The following is a 26016-nucleotide window of genomic DNA, read 5'->3' as shown; positions in this document are numbered from 1 at the left end:
TTCGAAAGTTGCTAAGAGAGTCAATTAAAAGGTCTCACACACACACACACACGTCGAGCAATGGTGATGGCTGTTATCTAGTCTCATTGTGGTGATTATTTCACAATATATACAAATACCAAATCATTAGGATAGACACCTGAAACTAATACAATGTTCTACTATAATGTTTTATATCAATTAGATCTTGGTTTTAAAACCAACGTGGAAATTTAAGAGGCAAGAAAACATACTAAAATATACACAAACAAAAAGAATTAAACCTGCCACCACCTGCTTGTCTTCTCCTAAGGCCTTGATGGAGGCTTGTGCTATGTCAAATTGCAATTCAAAATGGATTTCTATTTTCATCACTTCTTTGTTTCCGATATTAACAGGCTTCTTCAGGAAAATTCTGAGCACCTTCATTTCAGTTTCTAGCAAAAAAAAGTATACCAATGTACAGCAACATACTGAAAGGTCACCTTTTTAAATTTTATAATTGTTTTTTCCTTTTTTCAGCTGCACCCATGGCATTGAAAATTCAGGGCACAGGGATCGAATCCAAGCCACATCTGTGACCACAGCTGTGGCAGTGCTGGAACCTTAACCCACCATGCTGCAGCAGGAGCTCCCAAATTTTTATCATTTTAAATAACTGCACTGGGCTATTTGTTCACTGTCCAGATTTTTCTGCAATGAGAGATTGAAATTATTGTAATAAAGTTACTCTGAAATTATTTTTGTAAGATGCACATGTGTGTTTTTATACACACACAATCTGTTTAAGTACTTAATCTTGCAGAAATAGAAGTAACTTTGCAGCATAGCAATTGAGGGAGTTTTTGTTCTAAAATTCAACCCGTTTTTTTAAAGAGCATTTGTGAACACAAAGCTTACATCTGCAACAGGTATTTCACTTCCCAATACATTAGGCACGACACACATTCTCATTCTCTCACTCATTTCTGAAATTTCAAATAAAACCCACTATTCTCAATACACAAACTGGAATAATCCACCCTCATCTCAACAGACCACTTAAAGACGAGAAATGGAAGCATCCTTGAGAGGCCTGCTTCTCAGACACCAGCCCTTTGCCAATGAATAGTAATTGGTCTTAGACTAGAAAATCGTTTAGACCACAATTCGTAAAGAGCCCAAGAAAGAGGCACGGTAAGTAGAAGCTGAGTTGGAAGGAGCAGGAGTGAAAAGAGTAAAACTCATGAAAGAGCAGGCACAGCTCAGTGTCACAAATGAGCGAGAATGGAAAGGGACACACCTGGCCAAGCTCCGTGGCCAATGGCACTTGGAGCATGGCTAACACAACATGCGATGTGTTATAAGCATGAAATGCACACGGGTTTGTGAAGACTGAATACCAAAGAACAGAAGCACACACAAAATAAATGGTTAATGTTTACCTTGATTGCATGTTAAAATGTTCATATTTTGGGCATATGGGGTTAAGTGAATATATTATTAACATTAACCCACTTGAAAAAAGACTTTCTAATAAGGCTACTAGGAAATGTCAAATCAAATATGTGCTTCAGACGGTATTTCCATAAGACAGTGCTGGCCTCTAGTCAAGTTCAATAACCCCCCCCACACACACACAATGGAATACTACTCAGCCATGAAAAAGCACAAAATAATGCCATTTGCAGCAACATGGATGGAACTAGAGACTCTCATACTAAGTAAGTCAGAATGAGAAAAAAAAAACAGTATGATATCATTTATATCTGGAATCTAATCTATGGCACAAATGAACCTTTCCACAGAAAAAAATCATGGACTTGGAGAATAGACTTGTGGTTGCCAAGGGGGAGGAAGAGGGAGAGGGATGAACCGGGAACTTGGGGTTAATAGATGCAGACCATTGCCTTTGGAATAGATAAGCAACGAGATCCTGCTGTGTAGCACTGAGAACTATACCTAGTTACCTATGATGGAGCATGATAGTGTGAGAAAAAGAATGTATACATGTATGTGTGACTGGGTCCCCATGCTGTTCAGAAGAAAATTGACAGAATACTGCAAACCAGCTATAATGAAAAAAAAAATCACTGCATAAAATAATAATCATCCCCAAATGCTGATCTTACTGGAAACTCAGTCACTGCAGGAAAATCTCTTAAACCCTGCAACAGAAGTAATTCTAAACAATGTCTGAAAAAGCCAGGAACTAGTTTGGCTGTGGGGCTCAATGCAAATGTTCAAGGCTGAGAAGAAATAGCTGCAAGGGCCACGCCAAACCCTCGACAGGCTCCTAGAACCCTGCCAAGCCCTCAGCAGGAAGGGCTGTGTGTACAAAAGGCAAGTCTTTTTTTTTTTTTTAATTGGCATATAGTTGACTTACAGCATTGTATTAGTTTCAGCAAACAGCAAAGTGAATCTGCTATACATACTTCCAGTCTTATTTCCCCATATAGGTTAATGTGGAACCCTGAGTAGGTTTCCCTGTGCTCTACAATAGATCCTTTGTCATCTCTTTCCTGTACAGTAGTGTGTGTGTGTGTGTGTGTGTGTGTGTGTTCTTGCTCGTGGTGTTTACTACACAAACCTCGGTTTCCTCAGCTATAAAACTAGAAAGTCACACCTTCCGTCAGCTGTTGGAAGGCACTTTGTGGATTATAAAGTTCCCCTGGCCTTGCTCAGTGGGTTAAGGATCTGGCGTCGCTGTGAGCTGTGGTGTAGGTTGCAGACGCTGCTCGGATCCCGCATTGCTGTGGCTGTGGTGTAGGCCGGCGGCTACAGGTCCAATTGGACCCCTAGCCTGGGAACCTCCATATGCCGTAGGAAGTAGCCCTAGAAAAAGACCAAAAAAAAAAAAAAAAGCAAAGCAATGTTAGGGGTACCACAGTCAGAAAATCCATGGAAATCTTTGTAAAATATTGACTTAGAGTAAACGTTAATGATATTTTACATTAAAATAGATAGTAACAGGTAATACCTGTATAAATTAAGTTACTCAATTTATTATTATTTTTTGGGGGGGTCTTTTCAGGGCTGTACCTGTGGCACATGGAGGTTCCCAGGCTAGGGGTCCAATCAGAGCGTAGCCACTAGCTGACACCACAGCCACAGCCAGATCCAAGCCCTACACTACACCTCAGTGCAACACCAGACCCTTAACCTACTGAGCAAGGTCAGAGATCGAACCTGCATGCTCATGGATACTAGTTGGATTCATTAACTGCTGAGCCATGGTGGGAACTCCTATGATTATATTCAATTTACATTTCTAGGAAGTTGTTTATAAGCCCTTTTCCTTTACTGCAGATAGGTGGCACCAACTTAACATACACTATTTCCAATTCTGTGACTCTATCTGCTGGCTTCTGCTTCTTCCCGTCTGTGACACCAGAAAAATAAATTTGCCCTCTGCCTTGGTTCCTGACATAGCCTACAACTGTCATCATTTTCAGTAATGGGGGCCAGGAGCACCTTTTGTTCTAAGATTTGGTCTTGGAGCCTGGTTCCCAACACGAGAGCTTCTAAGACCCTTGGAATCCTTGGAGTGATGGACGTGTCCTATTAAGTTTCTGAGAAGACTGGGGGCTGGAGGACCCAGGATAACTTCGGGATGGCGCTGGTCACAAGAAAGACCAAGGCACGGTTAGAGGGTTGGGATTTCCAGCTCCCCAGTCTTCAGGGAGGAAAGAAAGGCCAGAGATGGAGTAACTATGCCCTTCCGCCTACATGAGAAAGCCTCCATAAAAATCCCCAAACTACAGGGTTTTCGGAGAGCTTCCAGGTTAGTTCCAGGAGGGTGATGCACCAACTCCACAAAAACAGAAGCCCCTGCACTCAGGATCCTTTCTGGATCTTTCCCTGGGTACCTCTTCACCTGGCTGTCCATCTGTGTGCCTTATTATATCCCTTATAAGACTGGAAACTGCAAAGAAGCATTTCCCCAAGATCTGTGAACCATTACAGCAAATTATCAAACCCAGGGAAGAGGCTGTGGGAACCTCTGATTGGCAGCTGGTTGGTCAGAAGTTCCAGGTGGCAACGCTGAGACTTGAGGCGAGGGTCTGAAGTGGGGGCTGTCGTCACCGTCCCTTCATTCTCCCAGAGCCTCGCAGAGAAAGGCTTTCGTCCTCTTCTGCCACATTCTTTACTGCCTCATTGACCCCCACTTTCCCTCTTTTTCTAATGATAATTCACAGGAGGAATCAATAAGAAAGCAAATGATTCTTGTTCATAAAAATTGAAATTGTCCCTGGAATGCAACTGCCTAGTGGTGCATCTATTTGTAAATTAATGTCAGCATTGCTTTTTGAATTCTCCCGGTTGCTGCGTTTTACCAATTTCCTCATTGCTTAATGAAATCTTTAACTCACATTTATATTTGTTTGAGGGTCATGATCTTACCTTTTCAAAAATTATCTTTTAATGAAACACCAAAGTTACATACACAAATTCCAGCCAGGAAAACCCTGGGATGGGGAAAGGTTACTTCCTCCTAAGTAGTCTCAGGGAAGAACCTTTGGTTAAGAGTTCAAGGTTAGGAAGGAAGATTGGTTCTTTCTCGGACTTGTATGATGAGAATCATGTTATATATTGTTTCACTTTTCACCCTGGCTTTTGGGAAGCTAAGTACCAAATCTGCATCTCCGTAGCAGCCAATCCAGCCTTCATGATAAACATTTTTATCTTTGTCTGGGGTTCCAATTTCCCATTTGGATTATTTTAGTATAAATAGGCAAGCTGCTTTAAATCCTCTGCGAAAGTCGGTCAAGCAAAAAATCCACAAAGTTCCACAGTGTTCTGTTTGAACACTTTAGTACATTCAATCGCTTAAAAAATATGTGTATCGAATTACTTGCAAAACATCCCTTTGTTTTTTCAGAGACTCAATTCAGGAATCCTGGTCAAGCATGATTACAGCTGAAAGGTTAAACTGGACCAGCAACTTCCCTCTCCCCTCCTGGAAAAGGACCACTCCTGAGTCCATGCCCTTCAACTCTCACCTTCCAGAGGGAGAAGAAAGGTGAGTGATGGAAATTTAAGAAGAGGGAGTCAGAGGGCTGATATTTAACACACCACAACTCCTCTATCATTAGTGTAGGTATGTGTGAAAGGGAGGGCAGGTACTATAACCACTTTTTTAAATTGTGGTACAAAACAGTTTTAACATTTACCTTGTTAACCGTTTAAGTGTAGGGTTTGGTAGAGTTGAGGGTATTGACATTGTGTTGCAACAGATCCGAAAACTTTTCCATCTTGCAAATCGGAAACTCTGTACCCATTAAACAACTCCCCATGCCCCCTTCCCCACAGCCCCTGATAGCCACCACTGAACTATCTGTCTCTATTTAACTACTTTCAATAATATCTCATTTAAGTGGAATCATACAGTATTTGTCTTTTGGTGACTTAGCTTTTCTCACATAGTATAATGTCCTCAAAGTTCATCTATGTTGTAGGATGTGTCAGAATTTCCTTCCTTTTTTAAAGCTGAATAATATTCCATCGTATGGATCCATTCACCCGGTGATGGACACCTGAGTTGCTTCTACCTCTTGGCTGTTGTGAATAAGGCTGTAATGAACACCGGTGTGCCAGTCTCCTCAAGTTCTCACTTCAATTCTGAAGCTATCCAAAAGTGAAATTGCTGGATCCTAGGGTGATTCTATTTTCAATGGGTTTAGGAACTGTAACCATTTTTACAATGAGAAAACCAGGCAAGTAACTGAGCCCCAAAGTTACAAAGAGGAGGCGTCATCAATCCCCTGCCCCCTGGCCCTGAGCACAGCCCCTTCTCCACCACACTCACCAGCTCCCTTCTGCCTCAAGGTGCAAGCAAAATGGGCTCTGGAATTAACTAAACATACTCTGCGACCATCAACAGAAACAATACTCAGGACTAAACGTAGGAGTGTTTAGAATAATCGTCTTACCTATTACGCTGAAAGTAATCACCGCATCCTTCAAAAGTCTTACGGAGTCCCAGAGGGCGCTCTTGGGAAAAGATAAGTGAAATTCAGGAGCGCATAACACATTCTTGGACCCGAGCAATTTCTAAGCATTTAGGTCTAAACAGGAATCAAACCTGTACCTCAGTGTTGTTTACATAAAAAGTTATGCTCTGACTGCCTAGGTTGAAATCAATCCAAAATTTCTCTAATTTTTCATCCGCAGGTTTCTTCATCTGTAAGATACAACTGCAGCATTAATATCGTGTGAAAGGGTCCAATGAAAATTATTCCATTAAAAACAGAACGGCTTTTCCTAGAACAACCCTACTTTAATATAAGGTCCCCCTTTATTGCCTTAGTCGTTTCTGCAAAACAGGAAAGTCTCAGTTTTATAGAACTAAGCTATTTCTACAAAAACTCTACTACACACAGCAACTTAATAGGTGTTTAAATGTGTCAGGTAACTATCCACAGAATTTTTTTTTTCCTGGTGCGAATCGCAGAGAAAGCAGTTCTGTGTGAAAGCAGTATAACAAACCACACTGCTTAGGGATAGAGGCTTCTAGCAAAGGAGGTACAGTTATCAAACACAAGTGGTGATTTGTCATCCAACCTCCCGTGTGTTGTGATAAGAACCTGAAGATTTCAAGTTACCTTCATTTTAATTATAGTCAGCCCTCTGTACCCCCAGCTTCCAAATCTGAGGATGCAACCAAATATGGATTGAAAATATTCAGGGGAAAAAAAAGTTCCAAAAAGTTCTAAAAAATAAACCTTGATTTTGCCATGCTTGGGCAACTATTTGCCTGGTGTTTACATTGTTTTTGGTATTATAAGTCATCTAGAGATGATTTAAAGTATGCGGGAGGATGTGTATACATTATATGCAAGCACTAAGCCATTTCATATTCAAGAGACTTGAGTATCACAGATTCTGGTATCTGTGAGGGGTCCTGGAACCAGTCCCCCATGGGTGCCAAGAAACAATTGTATTATAAAATAAATATATGCTCTTGGTTTAAAAAAGAAGAAAAAAAGGAAAGAAAAAAGAAAGATTCAAATAGCATGATGCTGGAGTTCCCATGGTGGCTCAGCGGTAACCAACCTGACTAGTGTCCATGAGGATGGGGGTTCGATCCCTGGCCTCTCTCAGTGGGTTAAGGATCCGGTGTTGCCGTGAGTTGTGGTGTAGGTTGCAGACATGGCTCAGATCCCTCATTGCTGTGGCATAAGTAGGCAGCTGTAGCTCTGATTCGATCCCTAGCCTGGGAACCTCCCTATGCCATGGGTGTCGCCCTTAAAAGAAGACAAACAGAAGGGGAAAAGCCCCTCTTTGTAGCAAGAGCAGTTTGGCTTGATTAAACCTAACTATGGGTTTCTCATTACACATCCCCCACCCTCACAGCCCCCAAAAGAGATGAACGTACCTCAAGCTCATCAGCAAAAGCAGCAATGCACGGAAATGATTCGACTCTGCAAAAACACCTCACAATTAAAAAGTGAAAGAAAGCATGGTGGACCCCACACACGACCTACAGATGTCCCACCGGCAAGCATGTGTAACTGGGTATGCCATTAAGTCTCTCTGTACTGAGCTCAGAAGGAACCTCAGACCTACAAACGGAGATCTACTGTGGGTAGATTTCAGATCTCTGTCTGGCAGAGTCTACAAGCCAGGTTTGCTGGCACTTAGACCTCAGCCCCGTGGCTTGGCAAGAGTCCCAGTGAAAGGAGTGCATTCAACCAATATTTTCTCATCAGGGACAGAACCGTCCATAAGACGTCTCTCTCTGGTAACCTTAGACCTACACTCTTCATAAAATCTCCCTGGAGGACCGAATGTTAAAACTATTCCCAATCGTAAATAAACCTGTTAAAGACTGAGAGAAATCATTTTAAATACACATGAAATAAATCACTCGGCAGAATGTCTAATCTTCTGAGGTTGCTACTCAATGAATAACTCAGTAATACTGAGTCCATTCTGTATCCTATGTTCTCTCCTAAAATAAAACAGACTTCAGATTTTTTTTAAATATTAGATATTTTCACTTATTATTATTTTTTTTAATGGCTGAACCTGGGGCACATAAAAGCTCCCGGGGCCAGGATCAAATCCAAGCCACAACTGTGGCAACACCAGATCATTTTAGCCCACTGTATAATGCCAGGGATCAAACTCCTATCACCACAGAGACAATACCATATCCTTAACCCCTGCACCACAACGGGAACTTCTTAACATTAGACATTTTCAGAATAGATCAATAAAATAATACTCAGAGAAACGTCTTACCTTCTTTGGTCACCAAGTCTGTCATTTAGGTGATTGAGAAACCGTCTACAATCCTTCAAAGTAAATAAGGCAAACTTCGTTTAAAAATCCAGATATTTTATTTTATTTTTTTTTGGCCACATCGTGCAGCGGCTTGATGTGGGATCTCAGTTCCCAGACCAGGGGTTGAACCCAGGCTGCAGCAGTGGAAGTGCCAGAGTCATAACCCCTAGACCACCAGCGAACTCCCAGGATATTTTATCGAAATACCACCTTTTGCAGCATATAGAGGCCAGTGTTTGCTTCCATGTTTTTAGGATCCAGAGCCACCACAAGGCCTCATAAGGGTTTGCTGTTAATTATGATAACTAAAACAATATTTTGTCTCACAAAGTAGAAGACTCCAGAATCACATTCTGAACCCCCAACCATGAGATCTGCAGCCGAGGGATACTAAGCCCTCCAAAATTACATGCGCAATTACATTTCACTGCGTTAGAAGAGTAAGCAAGGAGACACCCCTTACTGATGACCAAGGGTACAAGAATATAATAATCATCTAATCCATTGGGCGTCCATCCCCTTTCCACCTCCCCAGCACAAGCCAACCCCAAACCCACAACACTCATCGTGTTGAATTCATCCTGGTGTATTATCCATTGTCAATTTCCCTTGTCAGGAGTTCTCTCTCGGTATATGTTCTAAGAATAAAGAATAGGTTTAGAGTTCTCCTAACCAACAGCTATTAGGAAGGACAATCTGTTGCCCCCAAAACTCTAAAGCCAAAGAGACACTGATCCAGGCTTTTGACCCTTTTGTTAGCAAGAACCGGACTGGCTGTTGTGATCAAACAGTCCCCACACTCAGTGTCTAGATTTGGCACTCAACACACGTCAGTGTAAGCCTTCATCTAAAAGCAGTTCCACTGAGAAGCTGATGGCTCTAGGGGGCAAAGGATTTGAGAAACAAGATAACTACTTCCGTCCTGTTTCCCTCCAATTCCCTGCAGGTGAGGGAATGACATAGTGGAGGAAGGAAACCAACACTGGGGTGTCCACACTTTGTTTCTTTCATTTAATTCTCACACTTTGGAAGTGGGTTTTATTCCCATTTTACAGATGAGGACACTCAGGCTTCAAAAGTCAACTACCAGCTCCAACAACATACTGTACAACACAGGGAATACAGCCAATATTTCATAACAACTAAACAGGAGTATAACCCTTCAAACTGACTCACTATACTATGCACCTGTAACTTACATAATATGTACAGCTATATTTCAATGGAAAAGTTAACAAAAAACAAAAAATAGGAGTTCCTGGTGTATCCCAGTGGAAATCAACCCAACTAGTATCCATGAGGATACAGGTTCAATCCCTGGCCTCGCTTAGTGGGTTAAAGGATCATTTTGGTGAGCTGTGATGTAGGTTGCAGATGTGGCTCGAATTCTGAGTTGCTGTGCCAGTGGTGTAGGCCAGCAGCTGAAGCTCCAGTTTGACCCCTCACCTGGGAAATTCCATATGCCATGGGTATGGCCCTAAAAAGCAATAAATAAAAATTAAAAAATAAACAATTTTATATTTAATTTAAAATTTTTTTAAAATAAACTACTTTACCAAAATATGTACATCAGACCCATGGGGGAGGTGGGACCCAAACCAGACTCCTGGTCTTTCCATTTAGATCAAACTGCAGCCTGGCTAAACAACAATTGCAGATCTGCCAACAGGCTCAAAATCAAATTTAATATATTGAATAATATATATGCAGGTTTAGATTTAATAAAATCCCAAATACTCAGCTGTTTTGAGCAAAAAGGCTTTGTTCAACAGGAGTGCTGTTAAGAATTTTAATTTTTCCTACAGGAATCGCCCTCATTTTAAGAACTTTTAATTTATTTATTTATTTTTTATTTTTTTGCTTTTTAGGGCCACACCCACAGCATATGGAGGTTCCCAGACTAGGGAGTTCAATCAGAGGTACAGCTGCCGGCAACGCAGGATCTGAGCCATGTCTGTGACCTACACCACAGCTCACGGCAACTCGGGATCCTTAACCCACTGAGCGAGGTCAGGGATCAAACCCACATCCTTATGGATCCTAGTCAGGTTCATTAACCACTAAGCCATGAAGAGAACTCCTTAAAAACCTTTTAAAAGGAAAGGGACATCATTTATGTTAGGATAAAGGTGCAGATGCAGCAAAGCCACAAACTATGTGCTACTTGAGGACACCAAGTAGCACGGACATTGTGAGCCCAGGCTGCATGGAAGACAACAAAAATTGTTCCTCCAACCTGAAGAGGCTGGAGGACTCACGACACAACCACCCCGTAATAGTCCTCTGCCACCAGAGTGCCCGTGCCAGCTTCAGTCTCCTGTCATCATCCCAGCTGCTCTCTGCAAGGCTGAAATGCATGTTCTTTTCTTCTCTGAGTCTCACTCCCCTTCAAACTTTGTTGAAGATCACTCCCTGCTCCACGACACTGTCTCCGTCTGGATCCATTAAACCCACAGAGTTCTCTCTCCAGGCTGTTTCCTACAAAGACTTCTTAACTGTATGCCTGAATTTGGTCCACAAATATACTCTTTCTACTGTCCTTAAGCTATTTCACGTAAGTGGGAAACAGGGAGTTTAAGAAAGTCCTTCTAGAATATATAAACAACTTATACAACCCAACAGCAAAAAAGCCAATCAATCAATGGAAAAATGGGCAAAAGACCTGAATAGACATTTCTCCAAAGAAGATATACAGATGGCCAGCAAACACATGAAAAAATGCTCAACATCGTTGATTATAAGAGAAATGCAAATCAAAACTACCATGAGATATCACCTCACACCAGCCAGAATGGCCATCATTAATAAATCCACAAATAACAAGTGCTAGAGAGGCTGTGGAGAAAAGGGAACCCTCCTGCACTATTGGTGGGAATGTAAACTGGTACAGCCACTATGGAGAACAGTGTGGAGATACCTTAGAAATCTATACATAGAACTTCCATATGACCCCACAATCCCACTCTTGGGCATCTATCCGGACAAAACTCTACTTAAAAGAGACACATGCACCCATGTGTTCATTGCAGCACTATTCACAATAGCCAGGACATGGAAACAACCCAAATGTCCATCAACAGATGATTGGATTCGGAAGAGGTGGTATATATACACAATGGAATACTACTCAGCCATAAAAAAGAATGACATCATGCCATTTGCAGCAACATGGATGGAACTAGAGAATCTCATCCTGAGTGAAATGAGCCAGAAAGACAAAGACAAATACCATATGATATCACTTATAACTGGAATCTAATATCCAGCACAAATAAACATCTCCTCAGAAAAGAAAATCATAGACTTGGAGAAGAGACTTGTGGCTGCCTGATGGGAGGGGGAGGGAGTGGGAGGGATCGGGAGCTTGGGCTTATCAGACACAACTTAGAATAGATTTACAAGGAGATCCTACTGAGTAGCATTGAGAACTTTGTTCTGTTGCAACCTGAGTATCTAGATAAAGGGTGGGGGAAAAATGTAATTGTAATGTATACATATAAGGATAACTTGATCCCCTTGCTGTACAGTGGGAAAATAAAAAATAAAAAAGAAATAGTAAAAAAAAAGAAAAAAGTCCCCCCTTGAGCCCAACATATAGGAAGCTTCTTAAGTATTGATTAAATGGGATTTTCATGACCAGGACTCTCACCGTCTCAAATTCTTGATGCTTAATTTCTTTGAAAGCTTCAGCAATGACATCATCTTCAAACCACTGATGGACAATGTCCTCCCTTGATTTTTTTGTCGTCAGTCTACACAATGCTTCACAAAGAGCCACCTGCTGGTCATAATCTAGAGATTAAAAACATGGTAGAAAAAAATAATAAAAACATGCTAGACATGGATAATTCTAGGCACAGAGCCAAAGAAAAAATGAGTTCCACAGATTAGCATTTGCTCCAAGAAGTTCCATCTTAGGAGTTCCTGTTGTGGCTCAGTTCAGTGGTTAATGAATCCAACCGGGAACCATGAGGTTGCAGGTTCCATCCCTGGCCTCACTCAGTGGGTTAAGGATCCGGCATTGCCATGAGCTGTGGTGTAGGTTTTGGATGCGCTCAGATCCCGCCTTGCTATGGTTCTGGCGAAGGCTACAGCTCCAATTAGACTCCTAACCTGGGAACCTCCATGTGCCACAGGTGCAGCCCTTAAAAAAAAAAAAAAAAAAGGAAATTCCATCTTAGAAGACTAGCATTGTGTCTTATAAATAGCAATATGTTCCCTGGAGCAATTATAAACATTTAAACTCATATTTAAGAAATTATTAGGAGAAAAATCCAGTCAGCATATAAAATTTTTTAAAATAAACATTTCTGCATTTTATATTTTAGATATTTTAAAATGTTCATCAAAGGTAGCTTTGTCTAAGACACATACATAGAGAAAAAACTAGTAGTTGTCAGTGGAGAGAGGAAAGCGGGAGCATATAGAAGGGGAGTAAGAGGTACAAAGTATTACGTGTAAAATAAGGACGTTTTACAACATAAGGAACATAGCCAGTATTTTATAATAGATTGTAACCTCTAAAAACTATGAATCGCTATATTGTACACCTGTAATGTATATAATACTATGTATTACCTATACCTCAATTTTTAAAAATTTTATTATTTTTTATTGGGGTATAGTTGATTTACAGTGTTGAGTCAATTTCTGCTGTACAGCATAGTGACCCAGTCATACATATATACTTCCAATTTTTTAAAAAGCAGCTTTTTCCAGTCTCAAGAAATACTTCTACTATAAAAATAAAATCCAAGATAAACTGTAGTATTTCACAGCAGATAAACAAAACTAATCAACAGGTTTGAATTTCAAACAATTTTAAGGGTAAAAAGCAAGTTGCAGCTGGATATGCAAACTTAAAATTTGCAAAACAATACTATATGTTGCTTGTGAATGCATAGAGGAAAAGTTAAAAAAAAATTCTTGAAAATGAAAAACAAATCCAAGTCAAAGATTACTTCTACCAATGGAGAGAGGAATGGGACATGGGTCTGGACATAGGGCTTTACCTGTAACTCTAATTTGTTTTTAAAAAAGGAAACAGGAGTTCCCACCATGGTTCAGTGGTTAACCAGTCCAACTAGAAACCATGAGGTTTTGGGTTCAATCCCTGGCCTTGCTCAGTGGGTTAAGGATCCGGCATTGCCATGAGCTGTGGTGTAGGTCGAAGATGTGGCTCGGATCCCACACTGCTGTGGCTCTGGCATAGGCCGGTGGCTATGGCTCTGATTAGACCCCTAGCCTGGGAATCTCCATATGCCTCAGGAATGGCCCTAGAAAAGGCAAAAAGACAAAAAAAAAATAAAAAATAAAAATAAAAAAGGAAACAACCTAAATGTCCAAAGACAGATGAATAGATTAAGACAGTGTGGTACATATATACAATGGAATACTACTCAGCCATAAAGAAGAACAAAATAATGCCATTTGCAGCAACATTGATGGAACTAGAGCCTCTCATACTAAATGAAGTAAGTCCTAAAGAGAAAGACAAAGACCATACATCACTTCTATCTGGAATCTAATATATGGCACAAATGAACCTGTCTACAGAAAAGAAACAAATTCATGGACATGAGAACAGAGCTGTGGTTGCCAAGGGGGAGGGGGAGAAAAGACTGGAAGCTTGGAGTTGGTAGATGCAAAACTTTTGCATTTGAAGTGGATAAGCAATGAGATCCTGCTTTGTAGCACAGGGAACCGTATCTAACCACTTGTGATGGAACATGATGGAGGATAATAGGAAAAAAAGAATGTATATAAATGTATAACTGGGTCACTTTGCTATACAGCAGAAATTGACAGACCATTATAAGTCAACCATAAAATTTTTTAATTAAAAAAATGTTTTAAATAAAAATTTGAAGCAAATGTGGAAAAATGATCAAATTTGACTAACCTGGTTGGTGAGTAAAGGAATATTCATTAATTATTCTTTACAGTTTCAGCTTGCTTAACTCTTTCATCATAAACTAAAAATAAAATTTCAATTTAACCATAATTTATTCCGCATAGTTTCAAGATGCTCATAAAACCCCCACTGTCAAATATTTAATATTCTAATATTGAAAATTCTAAATACTTCTTACCACCCACAGTCAAGATTGTCCTTGCAAAGTCTTTCCTGAAACATTTAAATAAATTTCATTTTACTGAAATGAACATATGTAAATAAAACTTTACTACATTGGCATTAAAATTTTAAATCAAGATGGATATTTTGGAAAGTATTTCAAATTCAACATCAGAATTTCCTCAATATCAAGAATGCATTTTTATTAAAAAATATTTTTTATATGTTAATGACTTAAATATACTTTTTAAAAATTTTTTAATGATTTTATTATTTTTTTTAATGGCTGCACCTGCAGCACATGGAAATTCCCGGGCCAGGGATTGAATCCGAACCATGGCTGAGACCTATGTCAGATACTTGAACCCACTATGCCAGGCCAGGGGTCAAACTTATACCTCCACAGCAACCAGGGCCACTGCAGTCAGATTCTTACACCACTGTGGCACAGTGGGAACTCCTTAAATATACTCTTTAAAAAAAGAAGCCAGAGCTACTCTACATTCTGAGATTCTAGTTCTCCTTCTGCAAAGTGAATTCAATTTAATAATCTGAGGATTCATCAAATGCTAAGATTCTGGAATTTTATAGTCACCTCACCAGCCTGTGAAGATGTGTATCCTCCCCCCCCCAACACACACAGTTTGACACCTGGAAGAAATGATACAGTGGGTGCTATGGGTCTTGCCTATAAGATTTTGGAACTGATTTTAAAAACTGATAAAAATTTGTTACAGATGTAATGGGATGAGGCTATTACCTTATTGTAATTAATGCAGGTTCCCAAGTTGCATATTCATTTGAGAAATGCAATTAGGAGTTCCTGTCATGGCTTGGCGGTTAACGAACCCAACTAACACCCATGAGGGCATGGGTTCAATCCCTGGCCTTGCTCAGTGTGTTAAGGCGTTGTCTTGAGCTGTAGTGTAGGTTGCAGACTCGGCTCAGATCTGGTGAGCCCTAGCCTGGGAACCTCCATATTCCTCAGGTTTGGCCCTAAAAAGAAAAAAAAAAAATGCAGTTAAATGCTAAAAAGTATGATGTTGATCTTTTTTAATGTCTGAAATAATTCCAATTTTAAAGAATAAATTTGTTATGAAAACTTGTAGTTCAGTTCCTCATAATTGATTGATTATAACTGATTTGATTGATAATCACATTGATAGATTGATAATTTTTTATTACTCAATGAATTTATTACATTTATAGAAACCTTAAATAGAAACCTTCAAACAGTACACCTGAGAGGTCTACTTCATGTTATGCTTGCAGATAATTGATAAGCACATTGATAACTGAATGATAATCACAGATTTGTTAACTATTAAATAGAAACCTTCAAACAGTACACCTGAGAGGTCTACTTCATGTTATGCTTGCAGATTTTACGTTTGACTTGAAGTCCAGAACATTCCAGACTAGAACAATAAGGTAGGACCATTGCATTGTGTTAGAAGAAAACAGCACATCAGCTGCTCTCCAGATCTAAATGTCCCACTAAGGGTAATGAGTAAACTAATGCATTCAATGAACACTTTGCAGGAAAAATTCGGAGCAAACACTGCAACCTGCAAAGACCAGTTAAATGGACCAACATGGTGAGCTCCACGCTCACCCATCACCACTTTCAGGTCTACACTGTGATAAGACGGGGTCGCCCTTCCCCTCGCCAGTCACGGCTGCATGTCACTGGAATGATGCTGTGCCACAATGTCGTCACTGATGCTGGTCAGTGGTCAGCACACAGGGACCGGTTTAGGGTCAAATTTCAAAACTGGGTTCTGCCGTTGCTCTTCCCATGGTTACACATTACAACCTCACCTCCAAATTTCAACATCCCAAGAAGGACCTAATCATGAGTGGGTCCCCCAAACCCCCCAGTCCATCCTTTTGAAAGCAATTCATGTCCCATTGGTAGAGTTTACTAGTTAATAGCTGGTAACCTTTGCGCTTTTGCTCTCTACCAGGTAATGTGCTCGCCACTTTCAATAGATCATCCGATCTGACCTGTACAATAACGCTACCGACCAGGTATCAACATGGGCTCCAGGTTACAGGTGAACAGACGGAGGTGCAGTGAGGTTAAGACTGTGCTCTCCATGAGCGTAAGTGGCAACACTAGGGGTGGAAGCCAGTCAGTCTGGCATCCCAGTCTCCGCTCTTCCCATTATCCCAAGAGAGGCTAATTCATTCACAGTGGAAAATAAACCACAGCTTGAGAAAGCATTTTGCCTCATACATTTGATTGGAACAAAAACAAAAACAAAACACCCCCAAACACCTAAAGAGAACAAAGATGGTGGTGGTACAACCCTGAGAGATTTTTGCCCTTACATCAAAGCTAAGCGGGTCAAAGTGACTTACATGAGTTGACATGGCACGTCTGACAAGAGAAGCTGTTTTCTCTCCTCCCGAGGCACCGTTTGAAGAATGCAGTTCAAGGCCCTCAGCGCCTATGGGGAGGTGGAGAAGGAATTCATGGGAAATAAGCCAAACGGAGAGCGGGCACGGCTCCTCCACGGAGCCCAGGGCACCTGCTATCACGCTTGTTATCTGCAACTCACCTCCTGCTGGATGCCATGATTTACATTCCCTTCTGTCACCAGAAATCCTAAGGTAAACATGAAGGAACCCAGCATCTCACTTTTCCCTGAAAGCAGAATTTTAAAAGAATCAAATTGATGCTAAACAAGAATAAGGAAATGCCTCCTAGGGCACAAGAAGAGGCAAAGACTGAAAAGCATTGGACAGTAAATATCTCAGGAATGAGGTCGTCTGGGCAATGGACCAATCACGGCCTGCTTTGAGTTCTAGAAACCCCCAGACCACAACTGGTTTGCATGGCATAGACACCCACTGAGAAAAATAGCAGCCATATATGCAAACTGTGATGCCCTGTGATGATTGCATCTCAGGCAAAGCTACTTTTTTGTCCAGACCAAGCAATGTGCGAAGGGCAACTCTCACACTCAATTTCCTGTTATTTCTATGTCTGAGACTTTGCATAGTTCATAAAAATAAAAATTTTAGGGGTTCGCATTGTAGCGCAGCAGAAACGCATCTGACTCGTATCCATGAGGATGCAGGTTCCATCTCTGGCTTCACTCGGTGGGTGGGGGATCCAGCGTTGCCATAAGCTGTGGTATAGGTCGCAGATACAGCTCCGATCCTGAATTGCTGTGGCTGTGGTGTAGGCCAGCCGCTACAGCTTTGATTTGACTAGCCTGGGGACTTCCATATGCTGCAAGTGCAGCCCTAAAAAGAAAATAAATAAATAAAAATTTTAGAAAGATCTTAGGTGAACAGAAGAATTTGTTTAGTAAAGGTTTGGCCTCTATTAAATAGCTTAATCACAGACACTTCAACGGCTACTTATATGTCAGGACATAGTAAAAAAAAAAAAAAAAAGTATATGGTGATGCTTTGCACTTATTAAACAAGCGACCATTATTTACAATTTCATTTATGCATTTTATATTGTGATATGATGTGGAAGTATACACAACAAAAATTCATGGCAAGGTCTAAACATTACTTTGATAGGTTCAGAGGTGCAATTTGGATATGTGATTTTTTTTAACCATATGTTGCATACTTTTTAATTCCCATGTAACTCATGAAATTGTGGAAATCCAAACCAGGAAGTAGAAATTAAAAAAAAAAAAGACACCTATTTAGTCCAAAAAAGCCACATTGATACTGCTGGACGATCTCTGGAAACTAGAAATTTGGGGCTGAGCCAACAACTTGCCTACCAACTTAAAATTTGAAAGATTCAGACAGAACCCAGGTGGATGGCAAGAGACCCTAAAGACATGAATGCACTCTGTTAATCAGCAAATATCAGACATCATGCAATCTTTTCATTTAAAGAGCAGTAAAGAGGAACTAGCAAATACAGACCTAGAAAAAGGAAGGCGCATAACAAGTCAAGAGGTAGCAGAAAAGTGACTTAAAAAAATGCTCCCTTCAGGAAACATAAGATAAAAAAGCTGAGAGGCCAAATTGGAAGCATCTGATTTATCATCTCAAAACTCAAAAAGAATGCGAATTCAATGAAAAAAATTAGATTAGTAAGAAAAGGCAACAGTCTAAGATGAACACAACAGAAGTAAATGAGAAAGAAACATGTAATATGAAAATCGAAGTCATTCTAGACATTACAGTCTGAGGGAATGTAAGATATAAGTAGTCACTACCACCCCCACTACCCCTGGAAAGTCCCAAGGAGGAAGTGACATTACCAGATCCCAGGAATCACGGCCACCTGGCCAATGCTGTAACCACAAAATAGCAACCATGCAGTCGTGCCCAGAGATGGCACCTCAGCAGAAGGGAGCGGGAGAAACGTCCCCGCTACCTCCAGTTTCCTGCCATGGGCTAAACCTAGCAGACGGCCCGTTGGCAAAAAGCTGAGGGAGGGAAAAGTTCTCTGCAATACAAAGTGGAGAACGAGAGGGAAATGGATCTGAGAGCAGAGGCAGATCACCACCACCCAGAGATTTCAAGGAAGCAAAGATGTGATAGCAGAATTGAAGTCTATGCTGGAAGCGATGAGAGAATTGGTTAAAGTCATGGCTTCCAAGAAAAACTTAGCAACTGCTTTCAAAATACAAAGGAAAATATGAATGAGAAAAAGATGTATATATGAAGACAAAAAAAGTTGCAATGGATGAATAATAGATAATCTTACAAAGAGAATAGAATGGAAAAAGTGTAATGGACCTTTTAGCGCCTTCCCTTCATCCTCCCCCCCCCCCCCCCAATGTAACAATTATGCTATTGGGTTGGACTAAGGAGCTGCAGGGGTGGGTCTGGACTGGCTTCAACCAAGCAGGGGCATCCCATTCATCCTTTCCTGGTGATTGGTTCATTATGGGGGAAGAGGGGCATCTAAGCAGAACCAAGCTAGGGCTTTCTTTGGATAGTTGAAGAAAGTGAATGTTCCCTCCAAGAGTGAAAGAAAGTATCATCCATACAGCAAAGAACAAAACAAAGGAATCAGAAAAATGGAATATACATGGTAGGATGACATAAATCTTGGAATAAAAAGGGAGGAATAATTCTATCAATGGCATGAGCAGGAGGTGAGAAGGAAGTCAGTGAAAACATCTTTGTACTTCAGAGAGAGAGAAATCAGACATAGGCTCTATAGAGCCTGGGACTAAACCATACACACCCCCCATGACCTTGTGCAAAATGACATATGGAAATCTGACCCTTGCAGAGAGGTCAGCACCCCCTGAGGTGGGCAAAGTGGACTCTAAGCACAGTATGTTATTGCTGTGGACAATTCCCCCAAAATTGATATGCTGAATGAAGCCCTACCCTCAGTGTGATGGTATTTGAGATGGGCTCCTTTGGGGAGGTAATGCAAGTTAGATGCGGTCATGAAGGTGGGGTCCTTATAATGAAATTAATGCCTTTATAGGATGTCACAGTGTTGGCTTGCTCTCTACCGTGTAAGGACACAGCAAGAAAGGGGCCGTCTTGGGGTTGCCAAGGGGGAGGAGGGAGGAAGAGGAATGGATGGGGAGTTTGGGGATAGCAGATGTGAACTATTACACTTAGAAGGGATATGCGATGAGATCCTACCATAGAGCACAGGGAACTGTATCTAATTTCTTGGAGAAGAACATGATGGAAGATCGTAAGAGAAAAAGATGGTGTATGTGTATCACTGCGTCACTATTTGATACAGCCTAAATTGATACAACGCTGTAAACCACCTGTACTCTAAAAAAAATTTTTAAAAGAGGTAGTAGGAGACATCAAGTTGACAAATATTGATAAGCAATCCTATCTAATCCTGTTCTAGAGACAATGGAGAATAAAATCCAGAAACATTCAATGAGAGAGGAAGGAGGGAGAGGAGGGGGAGGAAGGGGAGGCAGAAAAGAAGAAGAAGAAGGAGGAGGAAGAGGAGGAGGAGAAGGAGAAAAGCCATTCAGCCCATTTTGTATTTTGTTACAGCAGCTTGAGCTGGCTAATACAGTCACAGGAGTGGTGTTTCCTCCATTGAGAGGCACTGGAGTGATTACAAAGATTCTGTGAATCTATTAAGTGGTCCCAACAATGACTAGAGACTACAACCTAAATGTCCATCGACAGAGGAGTGGATCAAGAAGATATGGTATATCTACACAATGGAATATTACTCAGCCATTAAAAGGAATGAAATACCAGGATTTTTAGCAACATGGATGGACCTAGAAATTATCATGCTAAGTGAAGTCAGCCATACAATGAGACACCAACATCAAATGCTTTCACTGACATGTGGAATCTGAAAAAAGGACAGACTGAACTTCTTTGCAGAACAGATACTGATTCACAGATACTGAAAAACTTATGGTCTCTGGAGGAGACAGTTTGGGAGGGTGGGGGGATGTGCTTGGGCTGTGGGATGGAAATCCTGTGAAATCAGATTGTTATGATCATTATACAACTACAGATGTGATAAATTCATTTGGGTGCTTAAAAGAAAATAACCCAAAACCTTTGGCCATAAAAAAAAAAAAAATGACCAGAGACTAAATAAATCTCCCTATGTATTTTTTTCAAGCACACAGCATATATATACACTGCTGTAATCAACAAAAGTGTATTTTTAAATGTTACAAAATTCAATAGATGTACAAGGAGATCCTGCTGAATAGCATTGAGAACTTTGTCTAGATACTCATGTTGCAACAGAAGAAAGGGTGGGGGAAAAAATGTAATTGTAATGTATACATGTAAGGATAACCTGACCCCCTTGCTGTACAGTGGGAAAATTTTTAAAAATTATTAAAAAATAAATAAATGTTACAAAATTCAGAAGTAGTTTTTGCCACTGTGTGTCTTGTCCACCAATTTTAGAGACAGTAACCATTACTTATGAAGTTCAGGAAAAAAATGGCCTTGAAAGTATCTGAACCCCCTGACAGATTATGGGGACTTCTTTTTATTCAGTCAGCCAAGCCCTATGCACACTGAAGCATCTAGTACTAATTTTCTCCATTTACAAGATACCATCAAATGTAGTGTCCATTCAACAACAGCTTTTCAAAAGAAAAAAAAAAAAAAAAAAAGAATGACCGGGAGAGGACATATGCATTTTAAGATGGCCCCAATGTCTGTGCACCTTTGAGTCCATGGTTTCCTAAGTCAAAAAGCTGGATGACCTTTCAAGTGAGCTAAAAATGGAACAACATTGCCCTCATCTCCAAATCATCCACGGAGAAAGACATTGGAATCAGCTCCAATTTAAACCAGGAATGGCTAACTTTTGCTGCTTTGGCTCTGCATCCTGGAAAGGAGAAAATCCCCTGTGTGGCCAAATAGTGACAGGAGCAGCCATATAAAGGACATTCCCCTGGCAAATGAGACACACTTCACAGCAAAATTCATTTCAGCATCACAATGCAACTACGACAAAGATGCTCAATAAAGCCAAATATAATAGGCCAACCCACCTCACTTATCACTTAGATATCATTCAGAGACTACTCTTTTCTCTACACAAGAATATTCTAGTCATGAAAAGTAAAAGTACAATTAGTAATAAATACTTACCTTTGCTACTACTTCTGGAAATAACCTAATAAAAGAAAAAGCAAAGCTCGTATTATCTTTTAAAGAGCATTATCAACTATAGCATTAAGGTATGAATGCTGGTATTTCTCTAACAGGCAGAAGTTAAAGTTAACTACAGTGGGAGAAAAATTAGAAATCCTATTTGACCTTTGATGACTTTATTAAAATTATATCAGCCTCAATCAGGTGAACAAGAGATCTGAAAATAAACCATTTCTCTATCATTGGTTATATAGTTTAATGTTTGTTACTATCTCATATAATATTCTAATAAAATGTGGGGGTCTTTTAGTAAAACCTACATCTTAGAAAAAGACATGTTTTATAAATAACTCTAAGAGTCCTCCAAATTATTTTTTTTTTTTGTCTTTTTGCCTTTTTTTCTAGGGCACATGGAGGTTCCCAGGCTAGGGATCTAATCAGAGCTGTAGCCGCCGGCCTATACCACAGCAACGCAGGATCCTTAACCCACGGAGCAAGGCCAGGGATCGAACCCGAAACCTCATGGTTCTTAGTCGGATTCGTTAACCACTGAGCCACGATGGGAACTCCCTCCAAGTTATTAATGGTCTGTACTCAGTGAAGCACCCATCCTTAAGTCTTACCAAGGCTGTGTCATAAAAGTCTTCTGTCACACTCATCAGAGATGCGTCCGAGGCGAACTCTGTCGTGGTCAGAAAGTCTGCTGTTCTTTCGAACCAGGAAACCAAGTACAGAAAGGAAGAAACAGCCATGTAACCTCTACGGCGGAGGAACTGCTTCCCACTTGATAAAATTTCCCAAAAGACAATTCCTTCCAGAGCAAAGTAAGTTTAAAGGCCTTGTTCCATTACCCCATCATGTCTGTGAGGCCTGGCTCTGCAGCCTCCGTCTGGAACACTCTAGAATGGAATCGGACTGCTGCTGATTTGTGCTAAGTTCTCAGACACCAGCCAGGAAGCCACTGAAAAGCCATGTAAAGGGGCTAGTGAGGGGCTGAGAGAGAAACGAGTCTCATCAACATGGGAGAAGTTCCTGTCACCCCGGAGGCTGTAGAAAGCGGGCCATCCGATGACAAAGGACAGGCAGCCTTTGGAAGATGTCCAGGGGGATGCTAGTGCAACACACGTGCCTCGGGCCTGGCCACCTTTCTTGTGCTAAAAGCTTCCAGCTAATGGGAGATTTCTTTTCTATAGGAACATATACCCATGTTCACATTAGGTTGCTAGAACTGGTATGATTTAAAATAAACGTATATCAGAGTTCCCACCGTGGCTCAGTGGAAACGAATCTGACTAGGAACCATGAGGTTGCGGGTTCGGTCCCTGAACTCACTCAGTGGGTTAAGAATCTGGCGTAGGTCGCAGACGCGGCTCGGATGCTACATTGCTTTGACTGTGGTGTAGGCCGGCAGCTGTAGCTCCCATTAGACTCCTAGCCTGGGAACCTCCATATGCCGCAGGTGAGGCCCTAAAAAGAAAAAAGCCTATTCTCTTTGGGCCAAATCTACATGAATTAATAGTATGTGCTTTAGAATGTGTCTAAATTATGGCTATGGCATTTCTATGACCAACAATTCCACCAGAACATGGAAATTCCTATTTGATTTAAAACCCCAAGGGAGACTTGATCTGACATTTCTAACCTTGGGAAGGCTTTTTCTTCTTCTTTAAGTTTTATTTTTTGTCTTTTTTGTCTTTTTTTTTTTTTTTTTTTTTTTTTTTGAGGGCTGCACCCACAGCACATGGAGGTTCCCAGGCTAGGGGTCAAATTGGAGCTGCAGCTGCCAGTCTATACCACAGCAATGCCAGATCCGAGCCGAATCAGCGACCTACACCACAGCTCACGGCAATGCCAGATCCTTAACCCACTGAGTGAGGCCAGGGATCCAACCTGCATCCTCATGGATGCTAGTCAGATTCCTTTCTGCTGAGCCACAACAGGAACTCCAGAAGGGCTTTCTTAGGTCTAGATAGGAAATTCAGTTTAGAGTTGAACCCAGGTTATCCCCCTACAATCAGCTTAAGGTTCCAAGGTACCCCTGAGCCATCCCTGCCTCATTTCCTTTGGAGTTTTAGCCCATTTTCTTGGTTACATGCATAAGGACGTGTGTCAGGTGGGGCTAACACAGCGTGAAATATATACAGTTTGCATAATTCCACTCTTACCCATCCCACCACCAACCCAGCCGCAAACACCTTTAAAGACCCTGAGACGAGGCGTTAGGAAAGCCTGAGTTTACTCCCCCACTGCCACCCCCAGGGGCTGCCCCATAATTAGAGGCCTTTTCAAGTGAAAAGGGGAAGGACAGCTCCTTGGCCCAACCTGATCTGGATCAGCTTCAGGTACTGGAGTCCAGGGGGTAAATCAGAGATTTGATTACCAGCCAGATCACTCTTCTGCCACTCTACCTCCCACCCTGATCCCACCAATAACCTCAGCGCTTTGAATCTTTTTTTTTTTTTTTTTTTTTTTTTTTTTGGTCTTTGTAGGGCCGCACCTGTGGCAAATGGAGGTTCCCAGGCTAGGGGTTGAATCGGAGCTGCAGCTGCCGGCCTACACCACAGCCATAGCAACACAGGATCTGAGCCATGTCCACAAACTACATCACAGCTCATGGCAATGCCAGATCCTTAACCCACTGAGTGAGGCCAGGGATCGAACCCACATGCTCATGGATGCTAGTCAGGTTCATTAACTGCTGAGTCACAATGGGAACTCCAGAGCTTCAAATCTCTGGGAAAAAAAAAGCAGAAGGGATGCAAGAGGTTTTGTAAACTCTGCTTTGTTTAGAAGGCATGCAGGATGTTACCTTCTGATTAATGCAAAAACCAACCTGAAGCCTGTACCTGGGGTGACAGAGAACAAGCAAAATATATTTTCATTGTTTGTTTTTTCAGATTCAACTAGGATTTTAGAAAGTTGGAAAGATAGGCTGCAGCGAGGGGACGTATTTGATAGTTTATGTAGGTCTAATCTTGTTAATAAATTCCATTAAAACAGTTATAGAGGGAGTTCCCGTCGTCATGGCTCAGTGGTAATGAATCCGACTAGTATCTTTGAGCGTGCGGTTCAATCCCTGGCCTGGATCAGTGGGTTAAGGATGTTTCTATGAGCTGTGGCATAGGTTGCAGACCCAGCTTGGATCCGGTGTGGCTGTGGCTGTGGTATAGGCTGGCAGCTGCAGCTCCTATTTGATACCTAGTCTGGAAACTTCCATTTGCCATGAGTATGGCCCTAAAAAGATAAATAAAATAAAAATAAAAAAGTAAAATAAAGCGATTGGATATTTTAAAAGAAACAGCTGTTTCCAAAAAAAAATAGTTGTAGAGTCTTGGGGTGGGGTGTGTCTCCTGATCCAGTATTTCCAAAGTTAAATTCACTAAAACAAACAAACAACAAATGCTATCACTGCATTGGCTGGTCAGGGGGAGAGGCGAGCTGCGTCTGACTCATTCCCGTGCACCCTCAAAGAGCTCCACCCACCCCATACATCAGAAACATTTGTCAAACTTAATTTTATATAAAATTAAGATATAAGCAATAAGCATCAGTACCAATCTCTCTTCAAATTTGATTTCGCAGGGACAGAAAATTCCAAACTCTGCAATTGAATCCACTCTAGTTCCTTAAGTTACCCAAATCCACACAAAACTAAGACACCACTTATCTTGGGGATCAGTCCCTGCTGAATTAGCAAAGGCTCATCTTCTTTGAGGCCGTCCATGAAGAACTGCTGAATACATTTCAGCAACAGGGAAACATACTGAAATTCATTTTTATCCAGTTCCTGGGGATTAGACCACATTCCGTTAAAAACCTTACAGATAATTACCCACTGGTATTCTGATTACAGACCAAAACAGCTTACTTGCCTTACTTATCGATCTGTTAAGATGGTGTAATAAAAGATCATCATACTTTTGAGGAACGTGGTTCTCTCGCTGTTGGAAATATTCTTTTATTTTCTGAAATCCTTGGTCATGGAACGCATCAGTGATGAGGGACTGAAGCTGCAAAGTTGAGAGTCTCAAGATTACCATTTTTCCCCAAGTATTTTATGTCATAGTGGCATTTCTAACCATCATGGGCAATAGTAATTTTGTGCAGAAATGAGTAACTCGAGAGAATTTTAT

The 26016-nt window shown here is 41.0% G+C and overlaps 1 protein-coding gene across 5 annotated transcripts in view; it reads right to left on the bottom strand.

Moving 5' to 3' along the window:
• Window positions 1-26016, bottom strand: part of SYCP2L (synaptonemal complex protein 2 like) — a 73936-nt gene that overhangs the window by 43751 nt on the left and 4169 nt on the right. For 3 of the 5 annotated variants that reach the window (XR_002346297.2, XM_021100174.2, XM_021100176.2), the window contains exons 3-15: window positions 25756-25893; window positions 25551-25670; window positions 22507-22611; window positions 21881-21905; window positions 16888-16973; window positions 16688-16776; window positions 14340-14374; window positions 11897-12039; window positions 8206-8258; window positions 7337-7382; window positions 6050-6142; window positions 5892-5952; window positions 274-416 (exon numbers count right to left, since the gene is read on the bottom strand). Coding sequence is in view for 4 of the 5 variants with exons in the window: in XM_021100174.2 (XP_020955833.2) it covers window positions 274-416; window positions 5892-5952; window positions 6050-6142; window positions 7337-7382; window positions 8206-8258; window positions 11897-12039; window positions 14340-14374; window positions 16688-16776; window positions 16888-16973; window positions 21881-21905; window positions 22507-22611; window positions 25551-25670; window positions 25756-25893 (1137 nt within the window). In the remaining variant the exon portion in view is untranslated. Of the gene's footprint in view, window positions 1-273; window positions 417-5891; window positions 5953-6049; window positions 6143-7014; window positions 7111-7336; window positions 7383-8205; window positions 8259-11896; window positions 12040-14339; window positions 14375-16687; window positions 16777-16887; window positions 16974-21880; window positions 21906-22506; window positions 22612-25550; window positions 25671-25755; window positions 25894-26016 lie in introns of those variants that run through there. The other 2 variants (XM_084967362.1, XM_084967361.1) reach the window with 2 other exon arrangements.

Source organism: Sus scrofa, chromosome 7 (genome assembly GCF_054392235.1).
Source record: "Sus scrofa isolate SSC_HxYL_T2T_F1_AM1 chromosome 7, Sscrofa_HxYL_maternal_Yorkshire_Landrace_v2.0, whole genome shotgun sequence".
Classification (NCBI taxonomy): domain Eukaryota; kingdom Metazoa; phylum Chordata; class Mammalia; order Artiodactyla; family Suidae; genus Sus; species Sus scrofa.
Note: the sequence above shows the minus strand (reverse complement) of the source record. Positions and strands in the feature narration are given on the sequence as shown.